Genomic DNA, 14,085 nt, shown 5'->3' with positions numbered 1-14,085 from the left:
TTAACAATGCATATAAAAACAGCTCTGTAGCTGGGCACAATTGGGCATGTATGTAACCACACCAGCTGGGAGGCTGAGAAGGTTTGTGGTCAGCTTCAGCAACTTACACCCTATCTCAAAATTTACAAGGGACTGGGAAGGTAATTCAGTGGTAGAGTGCCCCTGGGTTCAATCCAAGTTCCAGAAAAAGTAAATAAATAAAAGTTATGTAGGTCTGGGGGGTTAGCTCAATGGTAGGGTGCTTCCCTAGTATGCGTGAGGCTCTGAGTACCATCTCCTATACTACGAACAAAACAACAAAAAGCAGAACAAAAATCAACTATGTAAACTGAAAACCTTATCCAAATGTTGATGATCCCATTTGTCATTATTACTTACTGGTCTTGAGATTTTGTTTTTAATTCTGCTCTGGGTTCTGGATAGCACATGAACAATAGTTATTTCATTCAAATAAATTTTAATTTTTAAATACTTGTGGTTTCATGGCTGTTGGGTGTTGAGGGTGATTCTGCAATGTAGAAGTCTTGATCTATTGCCTAGGAAGAATTTAACGTTGTAGATGGTATGTGTGTGGGGGGATTTACAAAAAATAGAAGCACCCAATACACATTACAGAGACAATAAAGAAGCCAGAGATGACCCAGCATGGTGGCACAGGCCTATTATCCCAGTGGCTAAGGAGACTGAGGCAGGAGGATCACATGTTCAAAGCCAGCCTCAGCAACTTAGGCTGCAAGCAACCTAGTGAGACTGTCTCGAAATAAAAAAATAAAAAGGACTTGGGATGTGGCTCTTGGTTAAGTGCCCTTAGGTTCAATCCCTGGTACCAAAACCAAACAACAACCCCCCCCACCAAAAAAAAAAAAAAAAAAAAAAAAAAAAAAACCAAATATACGACAGTAAGAGCAGAAGAAATTCAGAATACTGTTTAATGTAGGAAGCAATTTTTTTTGGGGGGGGGTGTTCTAAGGGCTCTTAATCACTGAACTACATTCCCAGTCCTTTTTATTTTGAGACAGAGTCTCAATAAGTTGCTTAGGGCCTCGCTGATGTGCTGATACTGACTTTGAAGTTGTCCTCCTGCCTCAGTCTTCTAAGTTGCGGTGATTACTGGAGTGCGTCGCCCCGCTGGGCTCTTGTTTCCTGCTTTCTTTTTCGGTACCGGGGATTGAATCCAGGATCGCTTAACCACTGAACCACATTTCCGCTCTTTTAAAAAAAATCTGAGATAGTCTTTCCAAGTTGCTGAGGCTGCTTTGAACTTGCAGTCTTCTTGCCTGAGCCTCCCGGGTCGAATCGCTGGGATCACAGGTGTACGGCCACCGCGCCCAGCGATTCTGTTTTCTTGCGCGAGGCAGTAGTTTTTCTACTGTATCTTTCCCTCCTCCACTGTGCTAAGATCTTTCTAATGTTTTCTGTTGTATCAGTCAATTAGTTACAAAACTGTGCCTATTAATAAGCTATATCTTCATGGAGCTGTTGTTATCATTAAATTTGATAAATATGAAGTATTGCAAATGAAATAAAATGAAAGACTGTGCGGATCAATACATCAATTTTTATTCTTTTAAAAAATATGACAAAAATGACAATGGTTAGATTCCAGTAAGGAAGACGTAAACTGTGGTAAGAAGACATTCCTGGTTCTGCAAAGGGACTCAAATCTCAAATATCGCCATGCCCCTTACCCAGAACAACACCGCCTCGGTTCCAGGGCTGATCAGTGGAGCTCGAGCCAGACTAGGATCCCGGAAGGTAAACATATCGCAAAGGGCGGAGCAGAAGGCGGTTTCGGGACGGATGAATGGTCAGCTAAGAGTGATTGGCAGCTGCCACGTCCACGTGCTTTGAGTTTCGAACCAGCTGTCGCGAGAATTCGATGTAAACAGACCAGTCTCCCTGTCCTCTAGTTCTCAGTCTAAGAGGTTTGGGAGAGGTCGGCAGGTGTCTGGGCCATGTTTTTTTTTCCTAAACAAATCCACTAGCACTGTTTGGCACTAAAATAGACATGTTCGTAATTCCTGCCTACCTGACTGCGTTCGCAACCGAACCTGATACATCGACTTCACCCGAACTTACATACTGTTGTGTTTTCCCTCCAGCCCCAGCGGATTGGATCTGTTCAGGAGGCGGGTCCGCCTCTTTTCTACTTGCTGGTTGGCGAAGCTGACCTCCAAGGGCGGTGCCCGGCCAGGGCCAGTTTGCTTCTGGGATTGGCTAGCGGGGTGGTTCCGCTGAGGCGTGGTAGGAAGTGGAAGCCGTCAATCACGAGGGGAGACTCCAAACAGTGAGCCTGGAGCTGGAGAACAGCGTTTACCGGCGGAGCGGCCGGTGAGAGGGCTGGCGGATCTTTGGCTTTGGGGAGGTTTGGAGCGGACGAGGGGCAGGCAGCGTGAGGGGGCAGTGTTTGACTGGCAGGAATTCGACGGGGGAGAGGTGTCGAGACTAGAGGGGGAGGGGAGAAGGGCAAGGGGCCAGAGGGCGGCCGGGGGCAGCGGTGGCTCAGCGTTGGAGGTTAAGTGGATAGCCCTGTGTGAGTGTCTTTCGGAAGAGTGGGGCCTGAGGAGCTGGCGAGAGTGGTCCTCAGATGACAGGGCCCTTAAAGAACAGGGATTGGAAGACTGGTTCGGAAAAGAAAGGGTGGAATGGAAAGGAGAGGGATGAGGGGGCTGGAGTTGAAAGCTATCCCCTGAGGAAGGAAGGGTAGCTGGGCTAGTTGGGGCAAAAGGTGTAGGAGATGGGACTCATCAGTTTGGGAGTTTTCAAATAAGGTGGTAGAATGCTTCCTACTTAGAAGTGATGCTTTTGGGTTCTTTCGCGATTAGTTCCATGCTCTGGGCTTTAATATTGCTGTCAGTCCTCTTTTAACCTTAAACAAGTAGACTCCTAGCTTTTAAAACCTCCTTAGTGATTCAGAGACTCATTAGATGTTCAAGGATCAGGATTTAGTGATGCAATGGGGAAGGATAGGGGTCGTTTCACACCATGCAAGTTTATATACCTATGTATTTAGACTCTCGAGATTGGGCTACAATAGACAGAGGTTGAAAATATGATTTAAATGTGGCCATGCTGTCTTATTGAGATTCCCAACAAGTTTAATCAGAAAGTAGAGTGGTATCATGTCACGGTTCCTTTGAGTCTTGAAATGTTCCATGTTCATTTTCACCTCTCAACGTAAAATTTAAATAAATTCTTTAATTTTGACGCACAAAGGTAGAATATTTATCTAATTGTCCCTGTGCTACAATTTCCATCCCATATCATTCTCTTATCTTTCTAGTGTATGTTAACAAAAGAACAAAGGGTCCAGCAGTAGCCTTAACTGTTTTTTGGTTCATGATAATTTGGAATTAAAAAAAAAATATTTTCTCTTTCTGGTGTACTAGAAATTTCAGCAAATGTACTTTGTAGGCTCACCTTATACCCCAACCTTCCCACTACTGAGGACTAAACTCAGGGGTGCTTTACCACTGAGCCACATCCCAAGCCCTTTTATTTTGAGATAGAGCATTGCTAAGTTGCTGAGACTGGCCACAAACTTGGCAATCCTTCCTGCCTCAGCCTCCTGAGTAGCTAGGATTATTGGTTTGTGCCACCATGCCAGTCTTTTTAGGCATTTTTCAGAAGGGTTGTCTGGTAAGTAATCATAAAACCTACTTCTTCTCTCTGATAATGATAATCTATCTTTTCCTTTTTGTTATGGAAACAGGTTTTATGAATGAAGCTATGGCTACAGATTCTCCTAGAAGACCCAGTCGTTGCACTGGTGGAGTTGTGGTTCGCCCTCAGGCTGTCACGTAAGCATACTTAAGATAATCCCAACAGCTGAAGAAAACTTTACTCAGAATAATAACCAACATTCAAATTTTTGTTTTCATTTTTATTTTGTTTTGGTACTGGGTATTAAACCCAGGGATGATTTACCACTGAGCTACATCCTCAGCCCTTTTTGTCTTTTGTTTTAAAATAGAGTCTTGCTAAATTACTTAGAGCCTTGCTAAATTACTGAGGCTGGCCTCAAACTTATGATCTCCTGCCTCAGCCTTCTGAGTTGCTGGGATTACAGGTGGGCATCCCTGCACTCAACATCAGATTTTTTTAATAAATAGTGCTTACTTTTGTAAAAATCTTGAAAATTTTGACTTTACGGGTTTAGGGAATATCATTGCTGAGGCCAAATGAAAGGAACAGTTGGCAAGCTATAGGGTACATAAAGAATACTGTGCTAAATCTTAAGAAGTCAGGGTTTTTCAAACTGCAGGTTTAATAAATTAGTGGATCATTAAATCAGTTTGGTGGGTCAGGATCTGTGTTTTAAAAATTGAAATAACATCTGGAGGCTTGCTCAGTGGTAGAGCACTTGCCTAGATGTGTGAGGCCCGGGTTAAATCTCTAACACCACAAATAGACAAACATATAAAGGGAAAGTATGGTTGGGAGTTAGAAGTTAGAATTATTTCATGCTCTGCACAAATATATTCCTATGTATGTATATGATTACTAGATTGTAATGTAAAATGTATCTTTTACTCTGGGTCTCAGAATGTTTCAAAGTATCAACAGAAATATCAAAAGATATTAGGTATTCTTCCACAAAGAGTATCTATATTTTCTAGAAGTTTATAATCCAGTGTGGTTTAAAGAAGTGCATACTTGAGATTAGTGTAATCAGCAAAAAAGAAATAATTCCAGCAAAACAGCATGAGAATTTAGAGGGAGCATTTTAGTAGTGTGATCAGACAAGGTTTCATTAAGAAGGTAACAGTAAGAATGTATCTTTTAAGGTTGAATAAAATTCAGGCTGTTGAAATCAAGGGTACATTTAGGGTAAAGGGAGTAGGGTGAGCAGATGTGGGAAAGATGAGTTGTTTTTATAAATGAAATATAGTCCTGATGTAGGGAAAATGACCTATTTAAAGTAGGTTGAGGTAGACAATTGAGACCCTTCAGTGCCTGGTAGAGATTAAGCTGGTTTTATCCCTTTTAAAATGCTGTTAGAGGGAAGTTGTAGTATTATTCTTGGATTATTTCCCTTGGGTAGTAGTTTCATGTTTTACAAAAAGATTGCTTTCTCAGATTGACAAAAGAATATGTATAACATGATATTTCACCATGATACTTCATTTTTTCCTCTACATTTCCTAGAACTATATTTCTTTTCTAACTGTGGATCATAGCAACAAGTTAAACATGTTACTAGCTATGAGTTGGGTACCATTTTAATCTTCATGTAACAGGTGAGGAAACCAAAACAGGGAGAAATTAAATTCTTGGTAACAGTAAAAGAGGAGAGCCACCATATTAACTTTTTTCCCCTTTTATTGTGATGCTTGGGGACTGAACCCAGGGAATCATGCATGTTAGGCAAGTACTCTACCACTGAGCTACACTCCCAGACCTTGAGAAAGGGGGCTAGTATAAATAAGGATCTGTGTCCTTATTTAGTATTCTGTACCGTCTCACAATATGGTGTTCAAAGCATATTTCATATTGCTTTTAGTTATGCGGTACACACTTTTAGTGGAATTTTTTTTCAATCTTTCATTCATTTAGTGTTTTTTTTTTTAACATAATACTTGAGCATCTTAATAGGTTCTGGTGATAAAGTGTAAATATGGGCTAGGAATGGTGGTGCATTCCTATAATCTCTGCTACTAGGAAGCTGAGGCAGAAGGATTGAAAATTTGAGGCCAGCCTGGGTAACTTAGTGAAACCCTGTCTCAACAACAAGAACAACAAAAGTTGTTGGGGATATAGCTCAGTGGTAGAGTACTTGCCTGGCATGTGGCAAGTACCAATTGCCAGTACTTGGAGTCAGGGGATGGGGAAGCTGGGCACAGTGGCTCATGCCTGTAATCCCAGCAGCTCAGATGGCTAAAGCAGGAGGATCTCAAGTTCAAAGCCAACTTCAGCAACTCAGTGAGCCCCTGACTCAAAATAAAAAAACTAAAAAGGGCTAGAGATATGGTTCAGTGGTTAAGTACCCCTGAGTTCAATCCCTGGTACAGGAAAAAAAAAAAAAATCGATATAAGAGATGGATTCCTTCCTTCTTATGGTGGAGCTTATATTCTGGTGGGGAAAATAGTAAATAAGTAAGCAAGTATATACATAATTATAGGTGTCATCCCTGCACAGTCTGCCATCATAAAGAATGACAAGGGAGAGTATGTATAGTGTTACTACTGAAGATCTTTGTGAAGCTGGAGATCTGAATGAAGTAAAAGTATATGTAAAGATATCAGGCAGAAAGAAAGATGATGTAGAGGTCCTGATTCAAAGAATAGTGTAGTGCTGGACATGGTGTTGCATGCTTATAATCCCAGACACTCAGGAGTATCTCAAGTTTGAGTCCAGCCTCAGCAACTTAGCAAGGCCCTCACTAACTAAGTGAGACCAAATTGCAAAATAAAAAAGTGCTGGAGTTGTGGCTCAGTGGAAAAGTGCCCCTGGGTTTAATCCTCATAGCAAAACAAAACAAAAACAAAGAACAGTGTAGTGTATTCTAGAATCGCAGTGGCCATATAGGTGAAACAGAGTATGTTAGAATGACAAAAAAAAAAAAAAAAAAAAAAAAAAAATGAGGTTGGAGAGGTAGACCAAATCTTTTTTTTTTGGGTGCTGGGGATCCAGCTTGTGTTGTCATGGAGCTACTGTAGTGCCTAGCCTAATTTTTGTTGTTGTTGTTGTTTTTAGGCCTAATTGATTTTTGTAGGTCTACAAGGCATTTTTTAAAAAAGTATAGGACTGGGAATGTAACTCATTGATAGAGTACTTGCTTAGCATGCATCTGACCCTGGGTTCAATCCCTGACTCTGGGGAAAAAACCCAACCAAACAAAAAAGCAATCACAGTCTAAGATATATATATATATATTTTTTTTTTTTTCCTAGATTTTAGGCTATCTCATGTTATTTTGAGTGTAGTTTTTCACATTTTTCCTGATATTAATTCAGTATTTTGAAGTAATTGTTTTTTCCACATGCTTATATCTGTGTACTTCCCATTTAAAATATCTTCAGCAGTAGGAGGTGGGGATATAATTCAGTGATAGGACACTTGCCTAACGTGTGATGTTCTGGACTCTATTCCCAACAGCATAAAAAAAAATCTTATTTAGTGTCTTTAACAATGTTATTTTCCCTTACTTTTATGCATTTTGATATTTTTCCAGGCCTCATGTGAGCCAGAAGTTCTATAAGGACTTTTTAAAACTTGTTCTGATGTCTGCATTTACAACACAGTGTAGACTCATTTTGCTACATACAGATAAGGGACTAGGTTCATAACAAATTTAAAGAGGAGGTCACTAAATACTGAGTCATCAGCAACAGTTTTTCTTGCTCTAAGTAGGGCATTGTTATGCTGTGACTCAAGAGGAAGGTCTGTCTTAGCTAGGTATTCTGTCATCATTCCTTCAAACATGAATTAGAAGTTATTTCTATCAAATTAGAAGAGTATGATTTCTTTTTTGTTTTGTTTTGTTTTAACTGGTGATCGAACCCCAGAGTCTTTCACTTGCTAGGCAAGCGCTCTAACACTGGGCCTCATCACCTTTAAAAAAATTATTTATTTATTTATCTTTTGGTATTTGAAATTTAACCCAGGGGTAGTCTACTGCTGATGTACATCCCCGCATTCCCAACCCTTTTTTGAATTTTGAGACGGGTCTCACTAAGTTGCTGAGGCTGGCCTTGAACTTGTGATTCTCCTGCCTCTGCTTTCTGAGCTGCTGGGATTATAGGCATGCACCCCTAGTCCTTTTTTTTAAAATTTAAGACAGGGTGTCATTAAGTTGCCAAGGCAAGCCTGGAAATTGAAGTCTTCCTGCCTCAGGCTCCCCAGTAGGTGGGATTCATAGTTATGTATCATCACATCTGACTTTCAAGCATGGTTTTTAAAAAGAGATACTGTTTGCCTGGTGTATACCTGTGATCCCAGTGACTTGGGAGGCCGAGGCAGGAGGAGTGCCAACTTGCCTCAGCAGTTTAGCAGGAACTCAGCAATATAATGAGACCCTGTCTCACAATTAAAAATAAAAAGGGCTAGGGAAAACTGGGGTATAGTGTCCCTGGGTTCAGTCCCCACCATTGTTAATAAATAAGTGAATAGATAAAGAGATTGTTTAAAAATGTTAAAAGCTTACTTATAATTAAGAGCATATACAAAGACTCATGAAACTAGAAAGTGGATAAAAAATTATTAAATGATAAGAGTTGGCCTTTTTTTTTCCTTGTTTAAAATGGGAGCTCCTTCTTTGAGGCTCACATATGGAGCTTTTCCATGGTCTGTCTATCATGACAAATTTTATCCATTTTATTCTTTTCCAGAGAGCAGTCCTACATGGAAAGTGTTGTAACTTTTCTTCAGGATGTAGTGCCACAGGTAAGTGTCTTTGCAGAAAAAGTAGTTTTACTTTTGTGTGATTGCAGAAATAGTGGTTTTTATCTTTTACTGGGAAACTTTGAAATATTATTTCCTAACTTTTTTTTGGTACCAGGGATTTAACCTAGGAGTGCTTTACCACTGAGCTATATCCCCAGCCCATTATTTTATTTTATTAATTTTATTTTTGAGATGGGGTCTTGCTAAAATGCTTAGGGCCTCATTGAATTGCTGAGGCTGCCCTTGAACTTTCAATACAGGTGCGTGTCACTGCCTGGTTTACACTTGTTTTTAGTAGTGTAGATACCTCAGTTTTGTCATGACAGTGGGATAAGTGTCACTCCTTAAGACTTGCTCTCCTAAGAGAAATCAAGATGACCCTGTCTCTAAATAAAATACAAAAAAGGGCTGGGTATGTGGCTCAGTGATTAAGTGTCCCTGATTTAAAAAAAAAAAAAAAAAGGACCTGTCTAAAGTGAGAAAAGAATCTATACTCTGACTTAATTAACTCACTTTTAACTAAGTATTATATCTTAGCATAAATCTTTATCTTTTTATGTTGAGCAGTATTTTTGTGCCATGTAAGTGGATGTTATTACACTTATTTATTTATTTATTGGTAGTACTGGGGATTGAACACAGAGGTGCTCTTATACTGAGCTATATCCCCAGTCCTTTTTATTTTTTGAGACAGGGTCTTGGCAAGTTGCCCAGGTTGGCCAAAACTTGTGCTCTTTCTGTCTCACCTTCCTGAGTTGTTGGGATTACAGGTATGCGCCACTGCACCAGGTTTATTGTGTTAATTTGTGAGATATTAAGCCCTTTATTATATATTTTTTTGTAAATGAGAAAATAAAGAACAAGAACAGCCTTACTGTGATCATCTAGTATACTATTACCCACATTTAACATAAGTATCTTTTGGCATACTTGTTAAAAGAAATTATAATTTCCAGGCTCTTCTGTGATTGCAGTGGTGCTTTTCTGATTGCACTGCTCTGAAAGTGCATTCATAAATCTAGGGTCTGAACTTCGTGAGAGGGTACTGGGAAACTCTAAACTCTAAATTTTATTTTTATTAAAAAAATTGGTATTGCTTTATTATTATTGGTATTGCTTTATTTATTCAGTCAAGAAAGATTTTTTTTTTTTTTTTTGTACTGAAGGTTGATCCCAGGGGTGCTTTACCACTGAGCTACATCCTTAGCCCTTTTTATATTTTATTTTGAGACAAGGTCTTGCTGAGTTGCTTAGGGCCTCACTGAGTTGCTGAGGCTGACTTAAACTTGTGATCCTCCTATCTCAGCCTCCTGAGTTGCTGGGATTACAGGCATGTGCCACCATGCCCAGCTGTTCAGTCAATTTTAATGGAAATAGACCATGACAATAAGATCTGTGGCACATGTAAGGAAAAATATATGCTTTCCTTTCTTGAGGCACTTGGTTAATAAGTCAAATTGCTTGAAACAACCAGAGATTATTAATAACAAGTCAGTAAACTTTACACATACAGACTGAATATTTAATTGGTAAGGAATGCAGAGTAATAAAAAGTGAAAAAAGTTATAAAGTAGCATTAATTGAAATGAGGAGAATGGTTTGGTATTTTTTGAGGGAAATTGGCTAGGTGGATGTGGTAGGCAACCGGACTTCTGTGGCTGTAGAGTGTCTTGTACTACACAGTATCAGGCTTACATAGCAATTTTAGTGGTGAAATCAAACTTACTCCTTTAAACTCTGATCCTTGGTGTGAGAGTACAGTTCCAAGGAAAAAGTCTTTTTTTTTTTTTTTTTTTAATTTATAATTTGTCTCCTCCCACATGGTCTCTTTATCCATTTATTTACAAAGACACCTTTTGTGTGACTAGGAATCGTGTAGCGAGCAATTTTTATTGGCTGGAGGAGAAAGGCATTGGTTAGAAGTTTGAGGGAAGAATTTGCTAGGGGAACAAGAATATTCAACTGATTAGTTTCTATTAGATGGAAAATAGGGGGTTACTAAAACTTATAGGGTAGAAATAATGGAAATTAAAAGATAAGTTTTGTATTCATGAATATAATTTATTAGAAAGGAGGTATCAGGTTGTTAATGTATGTACTTGGCTGTGGAGATCTGGATCAGGTAGGAACAATTTATGTTGTTGGTTCCCTTTGAGAGTCATTATTGTACTTAATGTAGAAAGGAAGTAAAAATTCAGACAGCAGGGGCTGGGGTTATAGCTCAGTAGTAGAGCACTTACCTAGCAGGTGTGAGGCACTGGGTTCGATCGTCAGCGCCACATATAAACAAATAAAAAAAAAAAGATATTGTGTCCATATGTAACTGAAAACATTGTATAAAAATTCAGACAGCAAACAATTAATTGAGCAGTCAGCATGGGCAGGCCCTAAGCTAAATTGAGGGGAATCTCAGTGACTTTTCTTAAGGCTGCATGGTCTAGTACAGAGGTGGGCAAACTTCTGTAAAGGATGACATAAATTTCACAGTTCATATGATCTCTTTTACAACTACACAGCACTACTGTTTATATAAGGAAATGGGGGTGGTTGTATTCCAGTAAGACTTTAAAACAGAGGTCATAGACAGATTTGGTGATCCATGGTCTCTAATCTAATATCCAGCTAAAATACGTAGCCAAACATAAGTATAATCATAGCCAGGTGTGGTGGTGGCACACACCTGTAATCCTAACAATTTAGGAGGCTGAGGCAGAAGGATTTCAAGTTTAAACCCAGCTTCTTCAACCTAGCAAGGCCCTAAGTGGCTTAGTGAGATCCTGTCTCAAAGAATAAAAAGGTGGGCTGGGGATGTAGCTCTGTTGGTAGAGTGCTTGCCTTGCAAGCACAAGGCCCTGGTTCAATCCTCAGCACAGCAAAAAAAAAAAAAAAAAAGAAAGAAAGAAAGAAAGAAAGGCATGGTATGTGGCTCAGCACCCCTGGGTTCAATCTCTGGTGCCAAAAAAAACCAAACCAAAACAAAAAACTACAGATATTGATGTTAGATATGGTTTTATATGACAGCTCTAGTTATTAGCTTTGGGCAAGTTACTGATTCCTGTTTCTAAATATCAGATATCCTTATGTGTAAAATGGGGTAAATCTTTGTGTTCATGATGAGTTTGTGTTGAGGTTTAAAGGATGCCATATATATGAAGCATAAAATAAGGCAAAACATTTATCAAGCAGTCTGTCTTACAGGGAGCCTGAGGTGACTAAAGATCGAGGGCCAGAGATATAGATTTATGACTTACAATTAGTAGTTGATATAATCAGATGAGCCAAAAACATTACAGTTGCTAACTGTAAAGATGAACTGTAGTGACATGTGGAGCTACTGGCCTTATTTTGCTTAGGAAAGCAAAAATAGGGAAAACCTTTTTTTACACTAGACACTTTGTGTACTATTTGGTAGACATGAGAACAGTGCTTTCTAACTTTTTTCCACATTTAACCCAGAATCCTACTTAGTACTTTGTGATCAGTCATTTTTGTGCTGATGTTATGTTCCAAATCCTGCTTTATTCTGGGAATCATCACATTCATGGAGTCAAGAAATTATTCTCTGGTTCTGTAAACATCCCTCTAAAGAGAGAAAATGTGCTGTTGGACTAGATACTGACTTCTGTCCTTATGACCCACTGAGTTAATTCTGGTTGTGTTCAACTGATAGCTTTGATGGCTAGTTGGAACTGTGAGCTGTGCCCTTTGATCTGATAATTTCAAAGGAGAGCATCTTGAAGATGTTGCAGAGGAATTGGGAGAATGTTGAATAAAACTGTAGATAAGAAGACTTAAAATAAGTTGGCTAAGCTGAAGGAAAATTTGAAATGTTGGTGCTTTACCAGGTTAAAGGAAACCCTGACACAGGAAAAAAGGAAGTTCTTTTAAATGCAGTGAAGTATCTTGATTGGATCCTGGAAGAGAGAAAGGATGTTAGTAGAAAAATTTGTGAAATCCAAATAAGGTCTTTGGGTTTAATTAATAATAATATATCAATGTATGGTAATTTAAGATTTGATTAGTTTAGATAATCAACATCAGAGGAAGCTAGGTGGGGATTATAAATAACTCTTTGTATTGTGTTTAATAATCTAAAATTATTTGTAAATAAGTTTATTTTTAAAAAATATTTTCAAGCTTGGCATGGTGACATGTACCTGTAATCCTAACAATTTGGGAGATGAGGCAGGAGGATCCCATTTGAGGCCAACCTGGGCAAGTTAGTGAGACTCTGTCTCAAAATAAAAACTAAGAAATTAGAAAACTAAGAACATGACTCACTGGTAGAGTGACCCTGGGTTCAATCCCTAGTTTCACACATGCACACCCTCAAGACTGAAAATAACAAAAGACTTAGTAAGAAGATGAGGGTGAGGGGGTTGAAGATGATTGATTAGTTGGTTCCAGTGAAGATTTTCCTCTTCTTTCAAGAAATTAACTGTCATATACATATTGCTTATTTTTATTTTCCTGGTGTGGGGGATTAGACCCAGGGCCTTGCATATTACTGCTGAGCTATACCTCTGGTCCCTTCATTTATTTTTTAAAAAAGAGGATTGAAATTGTATGAATTTATAAGGTAATTTTTGTGGATAGTAAATCTAGTATTAAGGTAACCCTGTCTTTTAGTGGTGTTTTTGATCACCATTGTGTGGTATAGTGTGGATACTTAAATTGATGTGAAAATTTGTAGGAGGTTGTGCCATAAATTATATGTGGGAGAGTAATTTTTGTATGCTTTTGGTACAGCTTATATTAAATAATTGTTCTGCACACTGAATACCTTTTTATAAAATTTCCAAAAAAGGTGCAGCTATTTTGTTGATATTTTAAATGCTACTAAGTATATGCAGTCATCTATATGGGTGTATAGCTATGTATATATTTATACAACAATATAAATTATTTATATATATTGTTGTTTTATTTTTTGAGATGGGTTTTGCTATGTTGCCCAGGCTAGCCTTAAACTCCTGGGCTCAAGTGATACTCCTGCCTCAGTCTTCTGATTAGTTAGATTGCAGGCACATGCCTGGAGTCCTGCTCTATACAATTTTAAAAATTTAAAACATGTTTTATGTAGAGATGACTCCTTTTAAATACTGATAAGTATTGTTGACACTTGTGAGCCCTTAGTACTTATCTTTGTGACCCTTGCAGGCTTGCAAGAATTAGATGATAGGTTGGGTCTGGAAGCCAGAGAACAGGCTAAAAAAGTAATACTCTTGAGAACTGTAGGTATTGTGTAATTGCCTGAGAATAAACACCCAGGAATGAAATATATAAAGGTGGGTAGTTTTCAGCCTTATTCATTGACCAGTACAGGTGGTGTTTTAATTTTGTGTGTGTTTGCCTTTGAGTTATAGTCATGTTTCTTAACAGATTATGATGATTGTATTTTAGGTTTCTGCAATTTTTTTAATAAGTTAAAATATTTTTTAACCAAAGTCATTAGACTCCTTTATGAATATTCATTCAGAGTAATAATGTTCCAAAATGTGTTAGTTACCAAGATAGAGGATTAGTGCAGTCAGAGAGGGATAGAATTGGTTTTATTGAACATCAGTAATATTAGAACTGTAAAACATTTTTATTCAAATGTTTCTGTTTACTATACAGGCTTACAGTGGAACATCTTTAACAGAAGAAAAGGAGAAAATAGTCTGGGTCAGATTTGAAAATGCAGATTTAAATGGTAT

At 38.4% G+C, this 14,085-nt stretch overlaps 1 protein-coding gene across 8 annotated transcripts in view; it reads left to right on the top strand.

The window, feature by feature from the left end:
- The first annotated feature begins 2,143 nt into the window (after positions 1-2,143).
- Positions 2,144-14,085, top strand: part of Bcas3 (BCAS3 microtubule associated cell migration factor) — a 564,794-nt gene continuing 552,852 nt past the window's right edge. The window contains exons 1-4 of one of the 8 annotated variants that reach the window (XM_047542961.1): positions 2,144-2,331; positions 3,713-3,800; positions 8,332-8,386; positions 14,006-14,081. In XM_047542961.1, the coding sequence (XP_047398917.1) occupies positions 3,718-3,800; positions 8,332-8,386; positions 14,006-14,081 (214 nt within the window). In that variant the 5' untranslated portion in view covers positions 2,144-2,331; positions 3,713-3,717. Of the gene's footprint in view, positions 2,332-2,506; positions 2,534-3,712; positions 3,801-8,331; positions 8,387-14,005; positions 14,082-14,085 lie in introns of those variants that run through there. The other 7 variants (XM_047542954.1, XM_047542958.1, XM_047542956.1 and 4 more) reach the window with 7 other exon arrangements.

This window comes from Sciurus carolinensis, chromosome 3 (assembly GCF_902686445.1).
Source record: "Sciurus carolinensis chromosome 3, mSciCar1.2, whole genome shotgun sequence".
NCBI lineage: Eukaryota > Metazoa > Chordata > Mammalia > Rodentia > Sciuridae > Sciurus > Sciurus carolinensis.
Note: the sequence above shows the minus strand (reverse complement) of the source record. Positions and strands in the feature narration are given on the sequence as shown.